The sequence below is a fragment of the Meles meles genome, chromosome 14 (genome assembly GCF_922984935.1).
Source record: "Meles meles chromosome 14, mMelMel3.1 paternal haplotype, whole genome shotgun sequence".
Lineage (NCBI taxonomy): Eukaryota > Metazoa > Chordata > Mammalia > Carnivora > Mustelidae > Meles > Meles meles.
The window spans coordinates 2,353,519-2,373,429 of NC_060079.1; the positions used below are offsets into that span (position 1 = coordinate 2,353,519).

General features: G+C 36.9%; 1 protein-coding gene across 2 annotated transcripts in view; it reads left to right on the forward strand.

The window, feature by feature from the left end:
- Nucleotides 1-232: 232 nt before the first annotated feature.
- Nucleotides 233-19,911, forward strand: part of RNF17 (ring finger protein 17) — a 159,041-nt gene continuing 139,362 nt past the window's right edge. The window contains exons 1-4 of one of the 2 annotated variants that reach the window (XM_045978212.1): nucleotides 233-362; nucleotides 2,719-2,813; nucleotides 15,211-15,302; nucleotides 19,042-19,153. In XM_045978212.1, the coding sequence (XP_045834168.1) occupies nucleotides 233-362; nucleotides 2,719-2,813; nucleotides 15,211-15,302; nucleotides 19,042-19,153 (429 nt within the window). The remainder of the gene's footprint in view (nucleotides 363-2,718; nucleotides 2,814-15,210; nucleotides 15,303-19,041; nucleotides 19,154-19,911) is intronic. The other variant, XM_045978213.1, reaches the window with a different exon arrangement.

The window sequence follows — 19,911 nt, forward strand, 5'->3', positions numbered from 1 at the left end:
TAAAAAGGTTCCCACTTGCGGTGTCCTTTCTCAGGACGGAGCCGCCAAAGCAAAACCGCAAACAGCCACCCCGGCCCCTGGAAAAACGCCCCAGCAAGGCAAGCTGAGGAGGCGGGCTTTCCTCACTTTGATTGGCTATCTGGAGACGCCTGCCTCTGATGATTGGTAGCTGCCGCGAAGGACGCCGGGACTGGCACGTGGTACCGGTCTTCGGAGCCAAAAGGGGACAGAGATGGCGGCGGAAGCTTCTACGGCTCGATTCACCTTGTCTTCTTATCAACAGATGGGGAGGAAGAGTCGGCCCCGGGGTACTGCTGAGATTCAGTGTACTCAGTGTGGAAGAAGGGTGTCCAGAGTTTCCGGTGAGGAGATTGAGGGTGGTCCCCCTAGGGCCCTGCTCTGCCTTGGCCACCGGCCTTCAAGGGCTCCATCCCAATCAGGCTGCTGAGTGCGGAGACCTGAAAGCGAGGCCCCCCCAGAGGTCTGAAAGCCAAGTGAGGGGGCAATGTGGTGGGGGGGGGCGGGGGGATGAGGGGCGGCTGTTCAGTTGCCGCTGCAAGATGGACCGGGAAAACTGTCTCCCGGGCCCACCCTCAGGGCAGCTGAGAAATCCTCTGTGGTCGGTTGATAGTGGTGCCGTGCCTCTCCAGAGCTTTCCCACCTTGCATCTGCGTCTCCTCTTTTTTCACTGATTCTGTTAGGGGATAGTGTGTGAACTCAAGCACTATTTCGAAAACTTCCCCAGGTTCACAAGTTCATGGAAGAGTAGATGTAAAAAGTTAGCCCATGGTCTCATGATCTAGAAGTAATGAAATTTAATTTTCCTGTGTAGTTTTTTTGTAGGAGTAACAGGTAGACCACTTTAAAATTCTCCTGGATTAAAAAACAGGTGTTTGGGATTGGGAGGGAGGCACTGTTTGGGAGACGATTTGTTCCTGTTGTGCATCTTGTGTTTTTCTTTGTACGTCAAGTGGAAAAATTCACTGCACTCGTATTGATCTAATTTAGAATCTACTCAAGTGAAGACATGTTCAATTACTTTAATTTAAAATGTCTTATTTTAAAGACATTTAAAGCACTTAGAGCGCTGTCTCTGACGGAGAGGAGTTGTTGAATTTCCAACTGCAGCTGCTGAATGAAGTCTTATTACATGACTGTTTAATGTTTATACTTTGAAAGTGAAAGTTGTTAATTTTCTCAGTCCTCCAAGATGGACTCTGTTTAAGGGACATGGACCTTTGTAGAGAAAGTTGGTTGTATTTTAGGGTGGAGAGGCAAACTTCTTAAACTCTGTTTTATTTTGTTTTTAATCACTGCTGTTACATAGAAAATCTCCAGTGTTTGAAAGAAATAAGTTGTTTACAACAGGACTTTTTTTTTTTTTCCCTTTACTGAAGGTTTCTTTTTTTTTATTATTTTATTTATTTTTTCAGCGTAACAGTATTCATTGTTTTTGCACAACACCCAGTGCTCCATGCAAAACGTGCCCTCCCCATTACCCACCACCTGTTCCCCCAACCTCCCACCCCTGACCCTTCAAAACAGGACTTTTTAAAATCACTCGTTCTTCCGTATGTTTGTATTACAATGCTCAGAAATACTCCAGATGGTGTTTACTGCATATAAAATTGTGAAAGTGCTTTGTAAACTGTGATGCACCACAAATTAGACTTGAACAATATCAGAAAATTTATAAAGATAGAGCAGTTAAACAAATTTTATTTCTTTGGTAGTATCTCTGGAATTTAAATAGAACTTTAAATTTAGCTTGGTCATAATCAAGTTTCATATATTTCACTTGGCTTGAAAACTAAAGCTTTTTTTAGTCAAAAGAATATAATTCTTATAAATCATCAGGAACACTAATTTTTTTTGCCAGTAAAAGATGACTGATTAATAGTTTTCCTTTTTTCTTGCAAGTTTTAAAATGACAACTTTTTGGGTTACATAGCTAAAACAAATATGTTTATTATGATAAACGTCAAATTCTGTTTAGAGCATTAAAATCTTGATATTAGATTTTCACTCAAGATTATGGTATTTCCCTCATAAACTCTGGGTTTGTGAGAATGATCTTCATGTGGGTTGTGTATGTGTAACAATAGTAGCATCTGGTTTCTGTCCTTGCCAGTATCTTAGATCATTATAAGAGGTGAGTATTTCCAGTGTCTCATCTGCCCTCCCTACTCCCTTCACAGGGTTGGAAATATAAATTAATAGAGGCAGTAGTATCAAGTAGAAAGAATATTGGACTTGGAAACAGAACTAGTCTGGAGTCTGGATTATACCATTTACTTAGCCAGATCACCAAAATATTTACCATTTCTAAATTGAATATAACGTTCCCAAGTGTGCTTAGCTGTGATATTTACAAAGATCAAATAAAGTATGTCAGAATATTTTGTATCATTATAAGATATGGCAAATTCAAAGATTATAAGTACCAAAAACTATCTAAATTAGTGCAAAATATATTACATAGTACTGCCTGGTTTTTGATCTGGTGTTGTTTTGTTTTGTTTTGTTTCCTGACTTACATAGTTTCTCCTGAATTTTGTTTAGTAATTCCTACATTTCGAATGAAACTTGATACCTTTTCTTGTAAATGAGCGTCCTCTTTAACTTTCCCCTCTGATTAATGCATCATTCAATTCGTTAATTCAATTCATTCAATGCTAACAAATTGCTAAAAGTTTAACAACAGAATTTCATCAATAGGTCACCACCATGAACTTCAATGTGGACATGCTTTTTGTGAACTATGCTTGTTAATAACTGAAGAATACAGCACAATTATATGCCCTGATTGTGAGGTAAGTTTTATCATCTTTCATCTTCAATACATTACAACCTAATGTTAAAGGTTAAGATGTTATAGAAAACATACTTCTAGTTGGAACCTAAAAACTTGCATTTTTGCTGCTGACTCTTAAAGAAGCTTAACAAAAGATAAAGCCTTTCTGAGTCATTTTATAATTGTTCAGAATGATCAAAAAGAATACACAGTTAAAGTTCTGTAGTAATCAGCCTACTTATTTTTTGACTCTTTGGAGACCTCTGTGGAGAATTGCCTTTTTCTTTATTTTTATTTAAGTACATTCCTTTCAAATTCCTACCCTTCTTTACCACACCAATACCACACAATCAAATTTTGCACTCCCCTGGCCCTCAATCTTTGTGTGTCATCAAATCTGCATTTGTAGAGATGCCATAGTTTAAAAAAGAGCAAAATAGTGTCCTCAAGTTAACTTCAGAGACACTAAAAAAAATAGTTACACTGTAGACCCATGATAATGAGAACAAATCAGGATTTCAAGTAAAATTTAGTGAACATCTTTGCATTTGCTACAAATACAGATGTATTCAATTTATATGGTATGTCCCTAGAAAATTGTCTTAATCTCTATATTCTTAACGTTCCCCTTGAGATAACCAGATATTGAGGATTTGTTTATATCCATTGGGTCAATGAGAAAAACAATACAGAGACAGGAGACCTGGAATGCAGTCCTAGTTCTATCACACTAAGCCTGAATTTCCTTATTTGTGAGATGGAAATAATACAGCCTTTTCTTTGGATTATAAGAGTCAAATTTGATTATATAGAAGTTCATATATATATATGTATATATGTATATATATATAGGTTTCAAAACCATTAAAATAAGTGTTATAATCGACCCGTGATTATTTAGGTGTGGATTAATTGGTTTATGGGTTAAACATGGTAAAAATACACATACATACATTTATATAAATTTGTGAAGGTTTTTTTCTTTTTTAAATATTTTATTTATTTGACAGAGAGAAATCACAACTAGGCAGAGAGGCAGGCAGAGAGAGAGGAGGAAGCAGGCTCCCCGCAGAGCAGAGAGTCCGATGCCGGGCTCGATCCCAGGAACCTGGGATCATGACCTGAGCCGAAGGCAGAGGCTTTAACCCACTGAGCCACCCAGGCGACCCTGAAGGTTTTAATTATAGCAGAAACATTTACATATTAAAAATGTCTATTTAGGAATTATATACTTTCCAAATAATGATCTTTATTGAGTGCTATCCTTCTCCTGTTTGTTTGTTTTTGTTTTGTTTTGGTCAGTGGGCTCCTCAGATGTGGTTTGACTACATAGTTAAAGCAAAGGGGAGCCTTGTACCTTTGGTCGTAATGGAGCATCCCTGACTAATTCAGTCTTGTGGTGGATAAAGAATAAGGAAAGGGGAATAAGCAGGCAGATGGAACTGTCTCTGCTTATACTCATCCTATTCTATATTCAAAAAAACAGGCAAATTTATTAGAACAGTAACTTTTCCCTTTTTTTGGCAAATGATTTCATGTTCAATGGTCTTAAATCATTATACTTCTATTATTTTGGAAAACATGTATACAAATGTTTATGGTATGTTTACAAATACTGGTTTTGATTTTAGGTTTGTGATAAATCTATTTTATATCATTTTGACTAGGTCTGACTTTGGAAGATCTGTGATTTTTCTTATCCTTCCCTCCTTTCTCCCATTTCCCTTGTGCTGTTAGCCCAGGGAATTGACAAAGGACTGTAATTGGATTCTTCAGATGCACTAAAGCTGGTCACTACTTTTTAAAATTTTATTTATTTGCGAGCGAGAGAGAGAGAAAGCACAAGTGGGTGTGGGGAGGAAGAAGCAGCCTCCCCGCTGATGCGGAGCTTGATACCAGGACCCCTGGGATCATGACTTGAGCCCAAAGCAGATGGTTAACCAACTGAACCACCCAGGTGCCCCAGCTGATCACTTAAGGGAGTCCCTTTAAGAAACCTTTCTGAAATTGTTACTACTCTTTTATTAGTTTTCAAAATTTGGGATTTTTGCTGATATTTAATATTTATTTGGAAAAAGAAGGAATGGAAGAATCTAAATTAGTAAAAATGAATTTATAGAATATTTCAGTACTGTAGATTATTATTTTTGTATTATGTGCTCTTTTCTAAAAAGTAAGATTTAGGGGCTCCTGGGTGGCTCAGTATGTTAAGCTTCTACCTTTGGTGCAGGTTATGATCCCAGGGCCTTGGGATTAAGAACTGCATCAGGCTACCTGCTCAATGGGGAGCCTGCTTTGTCCTCTTTCTCTCTGCTGCTCCCCCTGCTTGTGCTCTCAAGTAAATAAAATCTTAAAAAAAAAGAAAGTAAGATACAAATACCTGTATTCACATTAGGCTTGTATTTATAATTTATCTTTAATTTTGAAGACCTACATAATGCTGTTTATTTCAAATTTAAACCTAAATTGATTCCATTCAGGATAATGGATATACTTTTGTTCTTATTTCTGAGTTTGGGTGAATATGGATTTATCTGTCTTTATCTTTCATAGTTGTATAGTTTTTTATAACATCTGTTCTGTGCTTTTGATTGATATTAATTGTTAATAATAACCATTCTGCATTTTGCACAGCAAGATGGCAGATTTTGTTCAGAGGATCATACTTAGGTATCATCCCAGAAATACTGTATTGATTTTTTGGACCTGAGTCCAAAAATATACTATATGAGGATGTAAGGATAAGTTATCTAATCAATAGATTATATATATTAAAATCCCATATGGATTGGAAATGTTGGTAATATGCAAATTAAAAATGTAAACTAGAAGAAATATAATTGTATTTTCTTGGGTGGGGAAGCCTTGTTAAACATATCACTGAAATGAGGAACCATAAAATACTGGCTAAATTTACCATACCTTTTCATTTATAGTTAACAAAAACAAACAAGAAAAGCCCACCAGAAATAAAACCTAGATGACAAGCTGTGGGGGTGGGAAGAGAACCTCTATTTTGTAAATTACATGTTAATCTTTATACAATTTTAACTGAAATTTTTTAAGTCAATTGTATTTAATACTTTCTTAAATTATCTGGAAGAGGTTTTCTATATTAAATCTGTTCATAGTAACATTCATCTCTTACTATGAAATGTCAAACCAAAGGGGGATAAATGAGTCGACATACAGAAATTAAGGATTTAGCTCCCAATTTTGGGGGGGAGCATTCTTAAAAATAGCATTTTGGTCAGTGTGATGGTCAAAAGAAACACTTTACCCCTAAATATCTAATAAAACTTGGATATCTTTAGTATGTTATACCTAAAACCTCGACAGAATATCCTCTCCCCCACCAAAAAGTATATGTGAGAGGCTGTAACGTTTAGAAGTTTGCTTTATTTTTCTTAGCAACATTAATGTTAACTTATTTTCATGAGTCTCCTACAGTTACTTTTTAAAAAGTTTTATGTGTGCAAATTTAAATTAAATCAATAGGTAGTACTATGTAGAAGGAAATATGCATTTTAACTCAAAATTGAGTTCACATTTAATAATAGATAATGGATATGCCTAATGTATAGACCTTAACTTTATTTTAAAATATTGGCTAATATCCTACAGTTACTTTTAATGGCTTCATAATAAACCATTATACATTAAGTGCTATAATTCTTTTTTCTTTTTTTTAAAGATTTTTTTGAGCAAGAGAGAGTACAAGCTAGGGGGAGAGGGAGAAGCAGCTCCCCACTGAGCAGGGAGCCTGACGCAGGGCTATATCCCAACACCTCAGGATCATGACCTGAGCCCAAGGTAGATGCTTAACTGACTGAACCACCCAGGCACCACTTTAAGTGCTATAATTATTTTTTTTTAAGATTTTATTTATTTATTTGACAGAGAGAGACAGCGAGAGAGGGAACACAAGCAGGAGCAGTGGGACGGGGAGAAACAGGCTTCCCTCTGAGCAGGGAACCTGATGCCCTGGGCTCTATCCCAGGATTCTGGGATCATGATCTGAGCTGAAGGCAGAGCTTAATGACTGAGCCACCCAGGCACCGCAAGTGCTATAATTCTTAACCAATCCCATTATTATAAACATATAGTTGGTTTTCAGAATTTCTCACTTTGTCTTTATATAATCTCAAAACCACTCCTACAAAAAAATTCTATGAGCAAATTCTGTGACTTTCTAACTCCAAAACAAATCCATGTTCAATTTGTCATATTTATGCTTAATGTTTTGCAATTTGATGGGCAAGAAGTAGATCTGTCCTTTATTATTATTGTTATTATTATGTTAGTCACCACACAGTACATCATTAGTTTTTGATGTAGTGTTCCATGATTCATTGTTTTTGTATAACACCCAGTGCTCCATGCAATCCATGCTCTCCTTAACACCCACCATCAGGCTCCCCCATTCCCCAAACCCCCTCCCCTCTGAAACCCTCAGTTTGTTTCTCAGAGTCCATAGTCTGTCATGGTTCACCTCCCACTCTGATTTCTCCCCTTTCATTTTTCCCTTCCTTCTCCTAATGTCCTCCATGCTTATTCCTTATGTTCCACAAATAAGTGAAACCATATGATATTTTATGTTCTGTGTTTGACTTATTTCACTCAGCATAATATCATCCAGTCCCATCCGTGTTGATGCAAAAGTTGGGCATTCATCCTTTCTGATGGCTGAGTAATATTCCTTTGTGTATATGGACCACATCTTTTTTATCCATTCTTCTTTTGAAGGGCATCTTGACTTTTTCCACAGTTTGGCTATTGTGAACATTGGTGCTGTGAACACAGGTGCATATGCCCTTCGTTTCACTACATTTGTATCTTTGCGGTAAATACCCAGTAGTGCAATTGCTGGGTCATAGGGTAGTTCTACTTTTAATCTTTTGAGGAACCTCCACACTGTTTTCCAAAGTGGCTTCACTAACTTGCATTCCCACCAACAGTGTAAGAGGGTTCCCCTTTCTCCACATCCTTTCCAACTTTTATTGTTTCTTGCCATGTTGATTTTTGCCATTCTGACTGGTGTAAGGTGGTATCTCAGTGTGGTTTTGATTTGAATTTCCCTGATGGCTAATGATGATGAATACGTTTTCATGTCTGCTAGCCATTTGTATGTCTTCTTCGGAGAAGTGTCCGTTCATGTCCTCTGCCCATTTTTTATGTGATTATCTCTTTTTTAGGTGTTGAGTTTGAGAAGTCTTTATAGATCTTGGATGTCACCCCTTTGTCTGTAGTGTCTTTTGCAAATACCTTCTCCCATTCCTTGGGTTGCCTCTTTGTTTTGTTGACTGTTTCCATTGCTCTGCAGAAGATTTTTATCTTGATGAAGTTCCAAAAGTTCATTTTTGCTTTTTGCTTCCTTTGCCTTTGGAGATGTGTCTTGAAAGAAGTTGCTGTGGCCAGGTTGAGGAGGTTACTGCCTATGTTCTCCTCTAGGATTTTGATGGATTCATGTCTCACATGGAGGTCTTTCACCCATTTCGAGTTTATCTTTGTGTATGGTATGAGAATGGTCAAGTTTCATTCTTTCATACATAGCTGTCCAATTTTCCCAGCACCATTTATTGAAGAGACTGTCTTTTTCCATTGGATATTTCCCCCTGCTTTGTCGAAGATAAGTTGATCATGGAGTTTAGAGTCCATATCTGGGCTCTCTATTCTGTTCCATTGGTCTATGTGTCTGTCTTTGTGCCAGTATCATGCTGTCTTGGTGCTTACAGCTTTGTAGTAAAGCCTGAAGTCAGGCAATGTGATGCCCCCAGCTTTGTTTTTCTTTTTCAACATTTTCTTGGCAATTCAGGTTTTCTGGTTCTATACAAATTTTAGGATTGTGTGTTCCAGCATTTTGAAAAATGCTGGTGGAATTTTGATCCAGATGGCGTTGAACATATAGATTGCTCTGGGCAATGTAGATATTTTAACAATGTTTATTCTTCCAATCCATGAGCATAGAATGTTTTTCCATCTTTTTGTGTCTTCTTCGGTTTCTTTCATGAGTGTTTTGTAGTTCCTTGAGTATAGATACTTTACCTCTTTGGTTAGGTTTATTCCCGGGTATCTTTTTTTTTTTTTTTTTTAAGATTTTATTTATTTATTTGACAGAGAGATCACAAGTGGCAGAGAGAGAGGAGGAAGCAGGCTCCCTGCGGAGCAGAGAGCCCGATGTGGGGCTCGATCCCAGGACCCTGAGATCATGACCTGAGCCGAAGGCAGCGGCTTAATCCACTGAGCCACCCAGGCGCCCCTATTCCTGGGTATCTTATGGGTTTTGGTGCTATTGTGAATGGAATCAATTCTCTAATTTCTCTTTCTACAGATATTTAGCTAGTGTATAAGAAAGCAACTGATTTCTGTGCATTGATTTTGTAACCTGCCACATTACTGAATTGCTGTATGAGTTCTAGTAGTTCGGGGGTGGAGTCTTTTGGCTTTTCCACATAGAGTATCATGTCATCTGCAAAGAGTGAATTTGACACTTTGTGAATTTGTGAGTGAATTTGCCAATTTGAATACCTTTAATTTCTTTTTGTTGTCTGATTGCTGTTGCTAGGGCTTCTAGTACTATGTTGAATAGTAGTTGTGAGAGTGTGCATCCTTGTTGTGTTCCTGGTCTCAGTGCAAAGGCTTTCAGCTTTTCCCCATTGAGAATAATATTTGCTGTGGGTTTTTCATAGATTGATTTTATGAAGTTGAGACATGTTTCCTCTATCCCTATACTCTGAGGAGTTTTAATTAGGAAAGGATGCTGTATTTTGTCAAATGCTTTTTCTGCATCAATTGAGAGAACCATGTGGTTCTTGTCTCTTCTCTTATTTATATATTCTGTCATATTGACTGATTTGCAAAATGTTGAACTACCTTCCATCTCAGGGATAAATCCTACCTGGTTGTGATAGATAATCCTTTTAATTACTCTTGGATCCTATTAGCTAGGATCTTGCTGAGAATTTTGGCATCCATATTCATCAGGGATATTGGTCTGAAATTCTTTTTGATGGGGTCTTTGCCTGGTTTGGGGATCAGGGTAATGCTGATACTCATAGAAGGAGTCTGGAAATTTTCCTTCTGTTTCTACTGGGTATTTACCCTAAAGATACAAACATAGTGATCCGAAGGGGCACGTGTACCCGAATGTTTATAGCAGCAATGTCTACAATAGCCAGACTATGGAAAGAACCTAGATGTCCATCAACAGATGAATGGATCAAGAAGATGTGGTATATATACACAATGGAATCCTTCTGTTTCTATTTTTTGAAACAGCTTCAGGAGAATAGGTATTATTTCTTTGAATGTTTGGTAGAGTTCCCCAGGGAATCCGTCAGGTCCTGGGCTCTTGTTTTTGGGGAGGTTTTTGATCACTGCTTCAATCTTCTTACTGGTTATAGGTCTATTCAGGTTATCAATTTCTTCCTGTTTCAGTCTCAGTAGGTTTATAGGTTTCCAAGAATGCACCCATTTCTTCCAGGTTGCTTAATTTATTTTCATAGAGATGTCGATAATACTTTCTGATAATTACATTTATTTCCTTGGTGTTAGTTGTGATCTCTCCCCTTTCATTCATAATTTTATTAATTTGAGTCCTGTCTTTTCTTTTGGATAAGTCTGGCCAGTGGTTTATCAATCTTATTAATTCTTCAAGGAACTGGCTTCTAGTTTCATTAATGTGTTCTACTATATTTTTGGTTTCTAATTCATTGATCTCTGCTCTTAGTTATTTCCATTCTCATGCTGGGTTAGGTTTAATTTGTTGTTGATTCTTCAAATCTTTAAGGTGTAAAGATAGTTTGTGTATTTGGAATTTTTCTGTTTTTTTTGAATGAGGCTTGGATAGCTATGTATTTCCCTCTTAGGGCCTCCTTTGCCATATACCATAGGTTTTGAACCGATGTGTCTTTGTTCTCATTGGTGTCTATGAATTGATTAAGTTCTTCTTTGATTTTCTGCTTGGCCCAAACTTTCTTGAGCAGGATGGTCTTCAGCTTCCAAGTGTTTGAATTTCTTCCAAACTTTTTCTTGTGATTGAGTTCCAGTTTCAAAACATTGTGGTCTGAGAATATGCAGGGAATAATCTCAGTCTTTTGATATCAGTTGAGACCTGATTTGTGACCCAGTATGTGGACTATGCTGGAGAAAGTTCCATTTATGCTTGAGAAGAATGAGTATTCTGCTATTTTAGGGTGAAATGTTCTGTGTATATATATGAAGTCCATCTGGTCCAGTGAGTCATTCAAAGCTTTTGTTTCTTTGTTGATTTTCTGCTTACTTGATCTGTCTGTTGCTGAGAGTGGAGTGTCAAGGTCTCCAACAATTAATATATTATTATCAATATGTCTGTTTTGGTTAACAGTTGGCTTATGTAGTTGACTGCTCCCATGTTAGGGGCACAGATATTTACAATTGTTAGATCTTCTTGTTGGATAGAACCTTTAAGAATGATACAGTGTCCTTCTGTATCTCTAACTACAGTTTTTAGCTTAAATCTAATTTTCTGATAACAAGAATTGCTACCCCAGTTTTCTTTTAAGGTCCATTGGCATGAAAGATAGTTCTCCATCCCTTCACTTTGTCTGGATGTATTTTTAGCTTCAAAATTAGTCTCTTGTAGACAACGTGTGGACGGGTCTTGTCTTTTTATCCAATCTGCAACCCTGTGCTGTTTTATGGGAACATTTAGGCCGTTCACATTGAGAGTGATTATTGACAGGTGAGATTTGATCGTCATCATGTTGCCTGTGAAGTCTTTGTTTCTGTGGATTGTCTCTGTATATTTCGTTTTATATCACTCTAGGGGTCTTTCTCCTTTTATAGATCCCCCTTAATATTTCTTGCAGGGTTGTCTTAGTGGTCACATATTCTTTCAGTCTCTGCTGGTCCTATAAGCTTCTTATCTTTCCATCCATTCTGAATGACAGCCTTGCCAAATAAAGAATTCCTGGCTGCATGTTCTTCTCATTTAGTACCCTGAATATGTCTTGGAAGCCCTTTCTGGCTTGCTAGGTCTCTGTGGATAGGTCTGACATTATTCTGATGTTCCTCCCTCTGTACATAAGGAATCTCTTCCTCCTAACTACCCTTAAAATGGTTTCCTTGGTTCTGAGATTTGCAAGTTTTACTACTACATGCCTGGGTGTTGGTCTGCCCTCATTGATCTTGGGGGGTGTCCTCTTTGCCACTAGGACACGATTGTCTGTTTCATTCCCCAGATTAGGGAAGTTCTTGGCTATGATTTGGTCAAATATATCTTCTAGTTCTCTCTCTCTCTCTCCACCCCACCCCCTCAGGGATCCCACTAATTATGACATTGGAACATTTCATGGCATCATTTATTTCTCTAATTCTGTTTCCATGGATTTTAACCTGTTTGTTCCAGACCTCCTCCTGCTCCTTCTTTTCTGTCAGTTTGTCTTCGAGATCACTAATTTGTTCTCCTGACTTATTTACCCTGTTAGAGTACCTAGATTAGAATGTACCTCACTGATAGCATTTTTAAGTTCTACCAATCTGTTCTCACTTCTACCCTTAATGAATCTATGTACATTGTCTTCATGACTGCTACCCTGGGGTCTATTTTCTGACAAATGGAGAGGCCACTATCTCTAGGTTTTTTCTTTGTTGAGAGTTCCTCCTCTTATTCATTCTGTTGGTTGTGGTTGGGGGATGTACAGCCAAATATATCAACCATTATCCAGGCAAGTGCACTCTGGGAAGGTTCAGAGCAATCGGAACCACCAAAAATAAAAATAAAAATAAAGCCAAAATGAGCCCCAAGAGTAAGATTTATAAAGTATAAAAACAAAAACAAACAGACCCGGGGGAAAAACAAAATTTTAAAAGGGGAGGGGTGAAAGGAGGGTGGTTATAATCCCTCAGTGTGGGTGAGGAAGGATATTTCAGTTCTTCCTGGGTGTATTTTATCTTTGTTAGAGAATTCAACTTCCCAGAGATACAGGGAAATTAAAACTGGTGTGTATATATGTCTCTCTCTCTCTCTCTCTGTGTGTGTGTGTGTGTGTGTGTGTGTGTGTATAGAGAGAGAGAGAGAGGGAGAGAGAATTGAATAGGGAAAGAAGGACTACACTGAAGCTTATATCTATGTATATTTAAGAAAAGAGGAAAAAAATATATATGAAAAAGTTCAAGTTAAAAAGTTACGATTGAATATGTTGTATTGTGGCTCAGTAGGTTAAACATCTAGTTGAAATGATAAGTAGGTAAAAAAAAAATCATGAGAAAGAATTTAAAAAGAGAGAAATTGTATCTAAGCAATATATAGGCTGTGAGGCAATATACTGTTTTCTCCCTGGTGTTGGGGTTTTACAGTTTTTTGGGGACAGAGCATGCTGCGTTGTTTTTCAGTCAGTGCTTCTTGGGTGAAGTTGCCCCTGTCCCCTATCGGGGATGGGCTCCATGGAAACAGGTTTTTCAGGCTTTTGTTCTCTGGCAGCTTTTTGCACCTTTTCCGAGTATCAGAGCAAAGTAAACTGTCCGCACCCGACCTTCACCTCAGAGAGAAGCCACAGTCTGCTCCTCTCTGAATCCTCCAGAACACACAGACTTCATCTCTGCCAGCACAGTTGAATACCACAGCCTCCCACAGATGGTACACTCCCCAGGTGACACTCCCAGTGGTCGATGGAGGCCCCCAATTGTTTCCGCACCCCCGTGCCACCAAAACTGCAAGCGATACTGGTCTGGATGAGCCTGGCCCCGGCGCCTCAGTGCCTGCATTTTCTGGGACCGTGGCCTCCAGTCCAAGCCAGGTCCTCTCAGCCAGGGTGGTGGCAGAGGTGGCAGCCAGCCTCAGGGACCAGTGATTCAAGTCCACACCAGGCCAGACCCTATTAGGTGCAGGCAGGGGAGCAGCTATGGCTGGTCCAGGGGACCAAAGGCTTAGATCCTTGCCTGTGGATGCCTGGCAATTGTCTCTTAAGCCCCTTTGTTCTGTTTGAGCGCTGTTATCAGTCCCTTTCTGTCTTGCTGCCACGGGTCTCCAAGCTATTGCTGGTTCCCAAGCACAGGACACATTTGCGCTGGGGTATTACTTTCCAGTGACTACCTTTGGTGGCTCGCTCCCTCTTCTGAGTATTCTCAGGTATCTGTCTTTGCAATCCCAGCTCCATCCTTTGTACAATGATCCTCTGCCCCCATAGAGATCTAGATGTATATAATCTTTTATCTCAGGCTGATTTCATGGGTTTTCAAAGTGGCTTTGTAGGTTTCTAGCTAAATTTAGGGGACCAGTTGAGATGGAGTCCCCCACTTCTCCCGAAGTAGGTATATCCTTACTTTACACTTCAATTCCTTGATTATTAGTGAAATTGATCACTTTCATATGCTGATTTATCAGCTTCCCTGTCTTTAATAGATCCCTTCAGATCCTTTGCACATTTTCCTTTTGCATTGTCTTTTTCCTAACTTGTAAGAATACTTCATATGATAGGGATATTCATACTTTGTCCAGTATATCCTATTTTCTCCCAGTCTTTCACTTTTAATTTTATTACATTTAGCCATTCAGAAATGTTTCTTTTAGTCATTTTTTTCCCTCCTTCATGGTTTCTAGGTTTTCTTTGGTTAGGCAGACCTTCCCATCCTAGAATTATAAATGTGTTTTCTGTACTTCTACTGTGTGTTCATATATATATTTATTTATTTATAATCTATTTTATATGGTGTAACATAGGCATATAACTTTTTTCTTCAGAATGAAGGAACACTGTTGAATAATCCTATTTCATTGAAATGCCCCTTGTATTCTGTATTAAGTTCCCATACAAATGTGGCTGTATTTTATTCATTTATTATGCTGGTACCCTAGCATTTTAATTACATTAGCTTTATGCTCTGGTGGGATAAATCTCTACTGAATGGTATGTTAAAATTTTTGTAATTCTTGGATAGTGTATTTTCCATATGAACTGTAGAATTTTGTTAATTTTTTGTATTTTACATTAGTTATATTTAGGATATTAAATTTCTGTCTAGGAGTTTGAAATGATTTTCCATTTACTCTGTTTTTGTTGTATGATCCCAATAAATTACTTGGTTTTCTTTTCTTAGAACTTACATTTTTCTTAACTAAATTTATTCCTAAGTATTATTTTAGGTTTTGAACATAACCGGAAATGTCATTGTGAAAATTTTACAGTAGATTTTTTAAAGTCTTTTTACAAGTATATTCTGTAGAATGTGGCAGAATGAAGTGTTTTAATGTTCTATTTAAGTAATAGCTGCCAGAGTAGATTTCTTAAAATATTAAAATAGGGTAAAAACATCATACATATATAATTTTTTCTTTGAAAGAGAAGTTTATCTGTGAATGGCACACTGGTTTGAATTCTGGATAAACAGAATTTATGAATGACTAGTTTTTATTTTTATTATTATTTTGTCCTAAGATTGCTACAACTGTAAATATGAGACAAGGATACCATCCAACAGATGGATGTATCAAAGAAGATTCTTTTATGGAAAAACTACAGCCTAAAAAGTATGTTTTATGTGTACTTATTTTAGTATTTGAAGTTCAGTGTATTTCTGAAAGGATAATTGTAGTATCACTGATAAAATATCATTTTTAGATAAGTGTTTCTAGCCCATTGTTTATAGAGTGCTCTTTATAAATTTTTTAAAATATAGTTGACACACTATTACATTATTTTCAGGTATACAGCATAGTAATTCAACTTCTCTATATGTTATGCTGTGCTCACCACAAGTGTAGCTACCATCTGTCACCTACACTATTACGGTATCATTGATTACATTCCCTGTGTTGTACTTTTTATTCCAGTGACTTTTTCATTCCATCTGGAAGTCTATATCTCCCATTATAGAGTGCTCTTTTATAATTTGTCTTAACTATTAGTGAAATGGAGACTCCAGCTCCTAAAAAAGCATTAGTTTGTCCTTATTCAATGTGGGTGGGGGGGAGAATGCAAGAAAAGCTGAGAATGTCATTCTAGCAAAAGTTACTGGTGCTCGCTGAGAGTTGTGACTTTCAAAAGGTGTTAATTCTTAAGAGTATCATGAGTGTGATATAGTAGAGGACTTTGGAAAGAGGTGGTTTGAGAGATGATTGATAAAAGGAAGAGTAATAATTAATTAATAATTAATTAAATTAATATATATTAATAAAGTCCTTTTTTCAATTAGTGAAGCAGAGATTTTTTTAAAAACAAAACCCCAGCTGGAGACCAGCACCTGTGTTATTTTTTATTGTACTTACTTATTTTTTTTTAAAGATTTTATTTATTTATTTGACAGAGATCACAAGTAGGCAGAGAGGCAGGCAGAGAGAGAGAGGGAAGCAGGATCCCTGCTGAGCAGAGAGAGCCGGATGCAGGGCTCGATCCCAGGACCCTGAGACCATGACCCTGAGACCATGACCTGAGCAGAAGGCAGAGGCTTTAACCCACTGAGCCACCCAGGCACCCCTGCACTTACTTATGTCTCCCTCTGCTAGTCTATAAGCCCCTGTAAGGGCATGGACCACATTGTACTGCTTTCTACATTTCCTGCTGCTGGATACAATAAACATGTAATAAATGTTTGTTAGATGAAATGCCATGATGTTTTGACATTTTTATAGTTTTTCTGAAATCATGTTTCAGTACTAGATAAATTTATATTTAGGGTTGACTATGGGATGGGATGGATTATGGTGAAAAAATAGTAAAGTTTTACTTTATAACTTCATAAGAGTTAAAGAGACTTCCAGTTAATTCATGGAGAACCTACTCAGAAGGCAATTTTATTTTTGTATAATTTTGACTTTTTAGAGCATATATAATATAGTAATAAATTATGTGGGAAATAAAAGAAACACAGGAAACTTCCAAGGAACAACCTCATTTGAAACATTTCAATTTTGTTAATGGCACCAAACATCAGTAAATCACCCCATTTCCTCATAACTTCTTCATTTTGCCTCCTGCAGACTGTAATTTTCACTTTCATATCCATCATTTATCTTTCATTTTTACTATCGTATTTAATTCTTATTCTTTTTTGACTACCTCCTTAACACTTCCTTACTCTTCCCTGCTCCATGCTTCTTCATTGCCTACCTAAATAAAATCCAAAATTTTTTAGACTACCATTCAGTGGCTTTTCACATTACTGATGCAGCTTCTCTGTCCGGACATACATGGGTGCTTAGACAGAAACCAAAATAGTTATAGTTATCTCTTTAGGTAGTAAGCCACTTAGCTAAAGTATGGCAACTGGTTATTGATAGAACCAGTGGAGTTCAGGCTTACTGAATGCCAACTCCTATATTTGTATTCCACCGGCCTTTTCCTCCATACGTTCTGAATGAAATGGTTAGAGTAAATCATTAGGAATCTTTATGGCTCCATGTGGGTCAGTGGCCACAACAAATTTGAGTACCTACAGCAGTCCAGCAAATGACTTACTGGGTGAGGTAGATTTTAAACAATGAGTGATATGAATTGTAGGGACAAAGGTTTACCTCTCCAAAGGAGGTGGCCCCTTTTTAGCTCTAGCTAGTTATTGCTGTGTGTTAAGACTAAACCAGTGTTGCCAATCTTCCTTTTTATTCCCTCAAGAGAAGATAGAGATCTGGACTTCTTTGTGAAATTTTTTATTTTTTAAACCTTATATAAGTTAAATCTGATTATATTCTTGTCTAAATATATATAATATCTAGTGTGGTTATAAAGTAAAATTTCACTTTCAGAAGTAAATGAATCCATTTTAAAATACTCAAATTTTTTAGAAACTCCTATTCCCTAATTTCAGTAGAGTTTGGTTTAAGATAGTTGTTTATGTGGTGAGGAATAAGTCTGTTTAAAAATAATGTATTTCCTTCCTGATTTATATTTTAATTTATATTTAATATTTTGAAACAAGGGGATGCCTGGGTGGCTCAGTGGGTTAAGCATCTGGCCTTCTGCTCAGGTCACGGTCTCAGGGTCCTGGGATTGAGCCCCCCATTGGGCTCTCTGCTCAGCGGGATCCTGCTTCCCCCTCTCTCTCTGCCTGCCTCTGCACCTCTCTGTGATCTCTGTCAAATAAATAAATAAAATCTTTAAAAAAATATATTGAAACAGGAATTGAATAATGGACTCCTCAGGGCTTATACATTCACATGTTTTCAAGAACATGAATACTCACTTTTCAAAGTAATGAATGTTTAAAAATTAAAGTCTGTTTTTTTCCTCTATAAGGGTAATGTTTAAACATACTTTATTCTATAAAATATTATAGGCTTATGATTAAGTTATTTAGCAAACATTGATCAAGAGCTTACTGTCTGTTAGCCAATATGGGAATATAAAGATAAAAAAAGGCAAAAACTCAGGATGCCTGGGTGGTTCAGTCATTTAAGCATCCGTTTTTAGCTCAGGTCATGATCCCAGGGTCCTGGGATTGAGTTCCACACCAGGTTCTTTGCTCAGTGGGGAGTCTGCTTCTCCCTCTGCCTGCTGCTCTCTCTGCTTGTGTACTTAAGCTCTCTCTCTCTGACAACTAAATAAAACCTTAAAATAAGCAAAAACTGTAGCATGTTTAGATAAGAAATAAAACTAATTTTTTCTTTGCAAATTAACTTACCTAGTAAATTTATTACCTTTTTGCAAATTATCTAGACCCATAAGGATGTTATATTAATAGCAGGCATTTGTGTATAAGTAATTGAGCTTAAAGATAGTTCAGTGACTGTCAATTACTCTACCAAAAAACATCAGCTAAGGAGAGGTAATTAGGAGATTAAAGCACAGTTTATACTATGGAATAATAAATTTTTTTTTTTAGGGATTTGCTAAGAAGCTGAATTCTAGGTAAATTATTTCATTTTTAAAGATATTATTTATCTGAGAGAGAAAACACAGTAAGAGAAGGAACACAAGGAAGGGTAGTGGGAGAGGGAGAAGCAGGCTTCCCACTGAGCAGGGAGCCTAGTGTGGGGTTTCATCCCAGGACCCTGTCGGGATCATGACCTGAGCCAAAGCAGATGCTTAATTACTGAGCCACCCAGATGCCCCTTGGTAAAATTAAGTTTTATATAGAAGCATATTTAGCCATGATTTCCCTCTCTTTGGATGATGACTGAGACATCATGGATGATGACAGTTCTCAATGACTGAGAACTCATTGTAATTGTTATTAAAAGTTGTCACGTGAATTATTTTTGATAGTAACAGAATAGAAGTTTAAAATTGTTATATTAATGTGGTATTTAAAATAATGTACTTGACATTTTTCAGGATAAAGATTTGTTCTCAGGACTTTAAAAAGACTTCTGATCAGCTAACTATTGGTTTAGAACATTCAACATCCACACACAGGACTATTTTGAACTCCTCATCTCTAATAGCGGTATGAAAAAATGTTACTCATGAAGTAAGATGAAGCCAAACATTTTTACTTTGTGTCTGGTAGTTTTACTCTTCTCTCAAGGTTGCTATAATTACAGGGTTTTTTTTGGAAACATAAAGGTGAGGTAAACCTACATTTTTTACTTGAATCTCTTATTCTAAGTATGCTTGAACAATTCTCATTTTTCCTGAGGCAAGCCATTCTCCCTTTGACCAATTCTATTAGTGTTCCTAATATTTAACCATATGTAGCTTCTTCCCTTTGCACCTAGTTATTGAATCTAGATAATATGAAACTTGTATAAAGTATAGGTTTCTAAATTCTCAATGTAATTTTTCCAATCATTTTAATGGCAGCCTAATTAATTCACTGTGATGATGACGATGTTATTGTTGGATGACTGAATTTCACCTTTTTCTATAACTTTAAATAATGTATTTAATTTAAGATCAGAAATAGAACAAATTCCAAAATGCTATTTTTAAAGAGATCTTTAATGAACTAGGGGAAGGGAGAAATCACTTGATCTTGATATCTTTTAAGTTTTAACATAGCCAAATTATAATCTTTAAAAACTTTTTTTTAGTGTGTACATTAATTACCATGACACATTTTTCAAGATAGTTTTAAGTTGAAAAAAGATTACACAAAATATACCACTTTTTCAAAAAGTTCTCTAAAAAATAGTCTGGAATACTATAAGCTCTAATCAAAATGCTAGTAGTTTTTAAATTTCCGTATATAAGATTAAGAGTGTC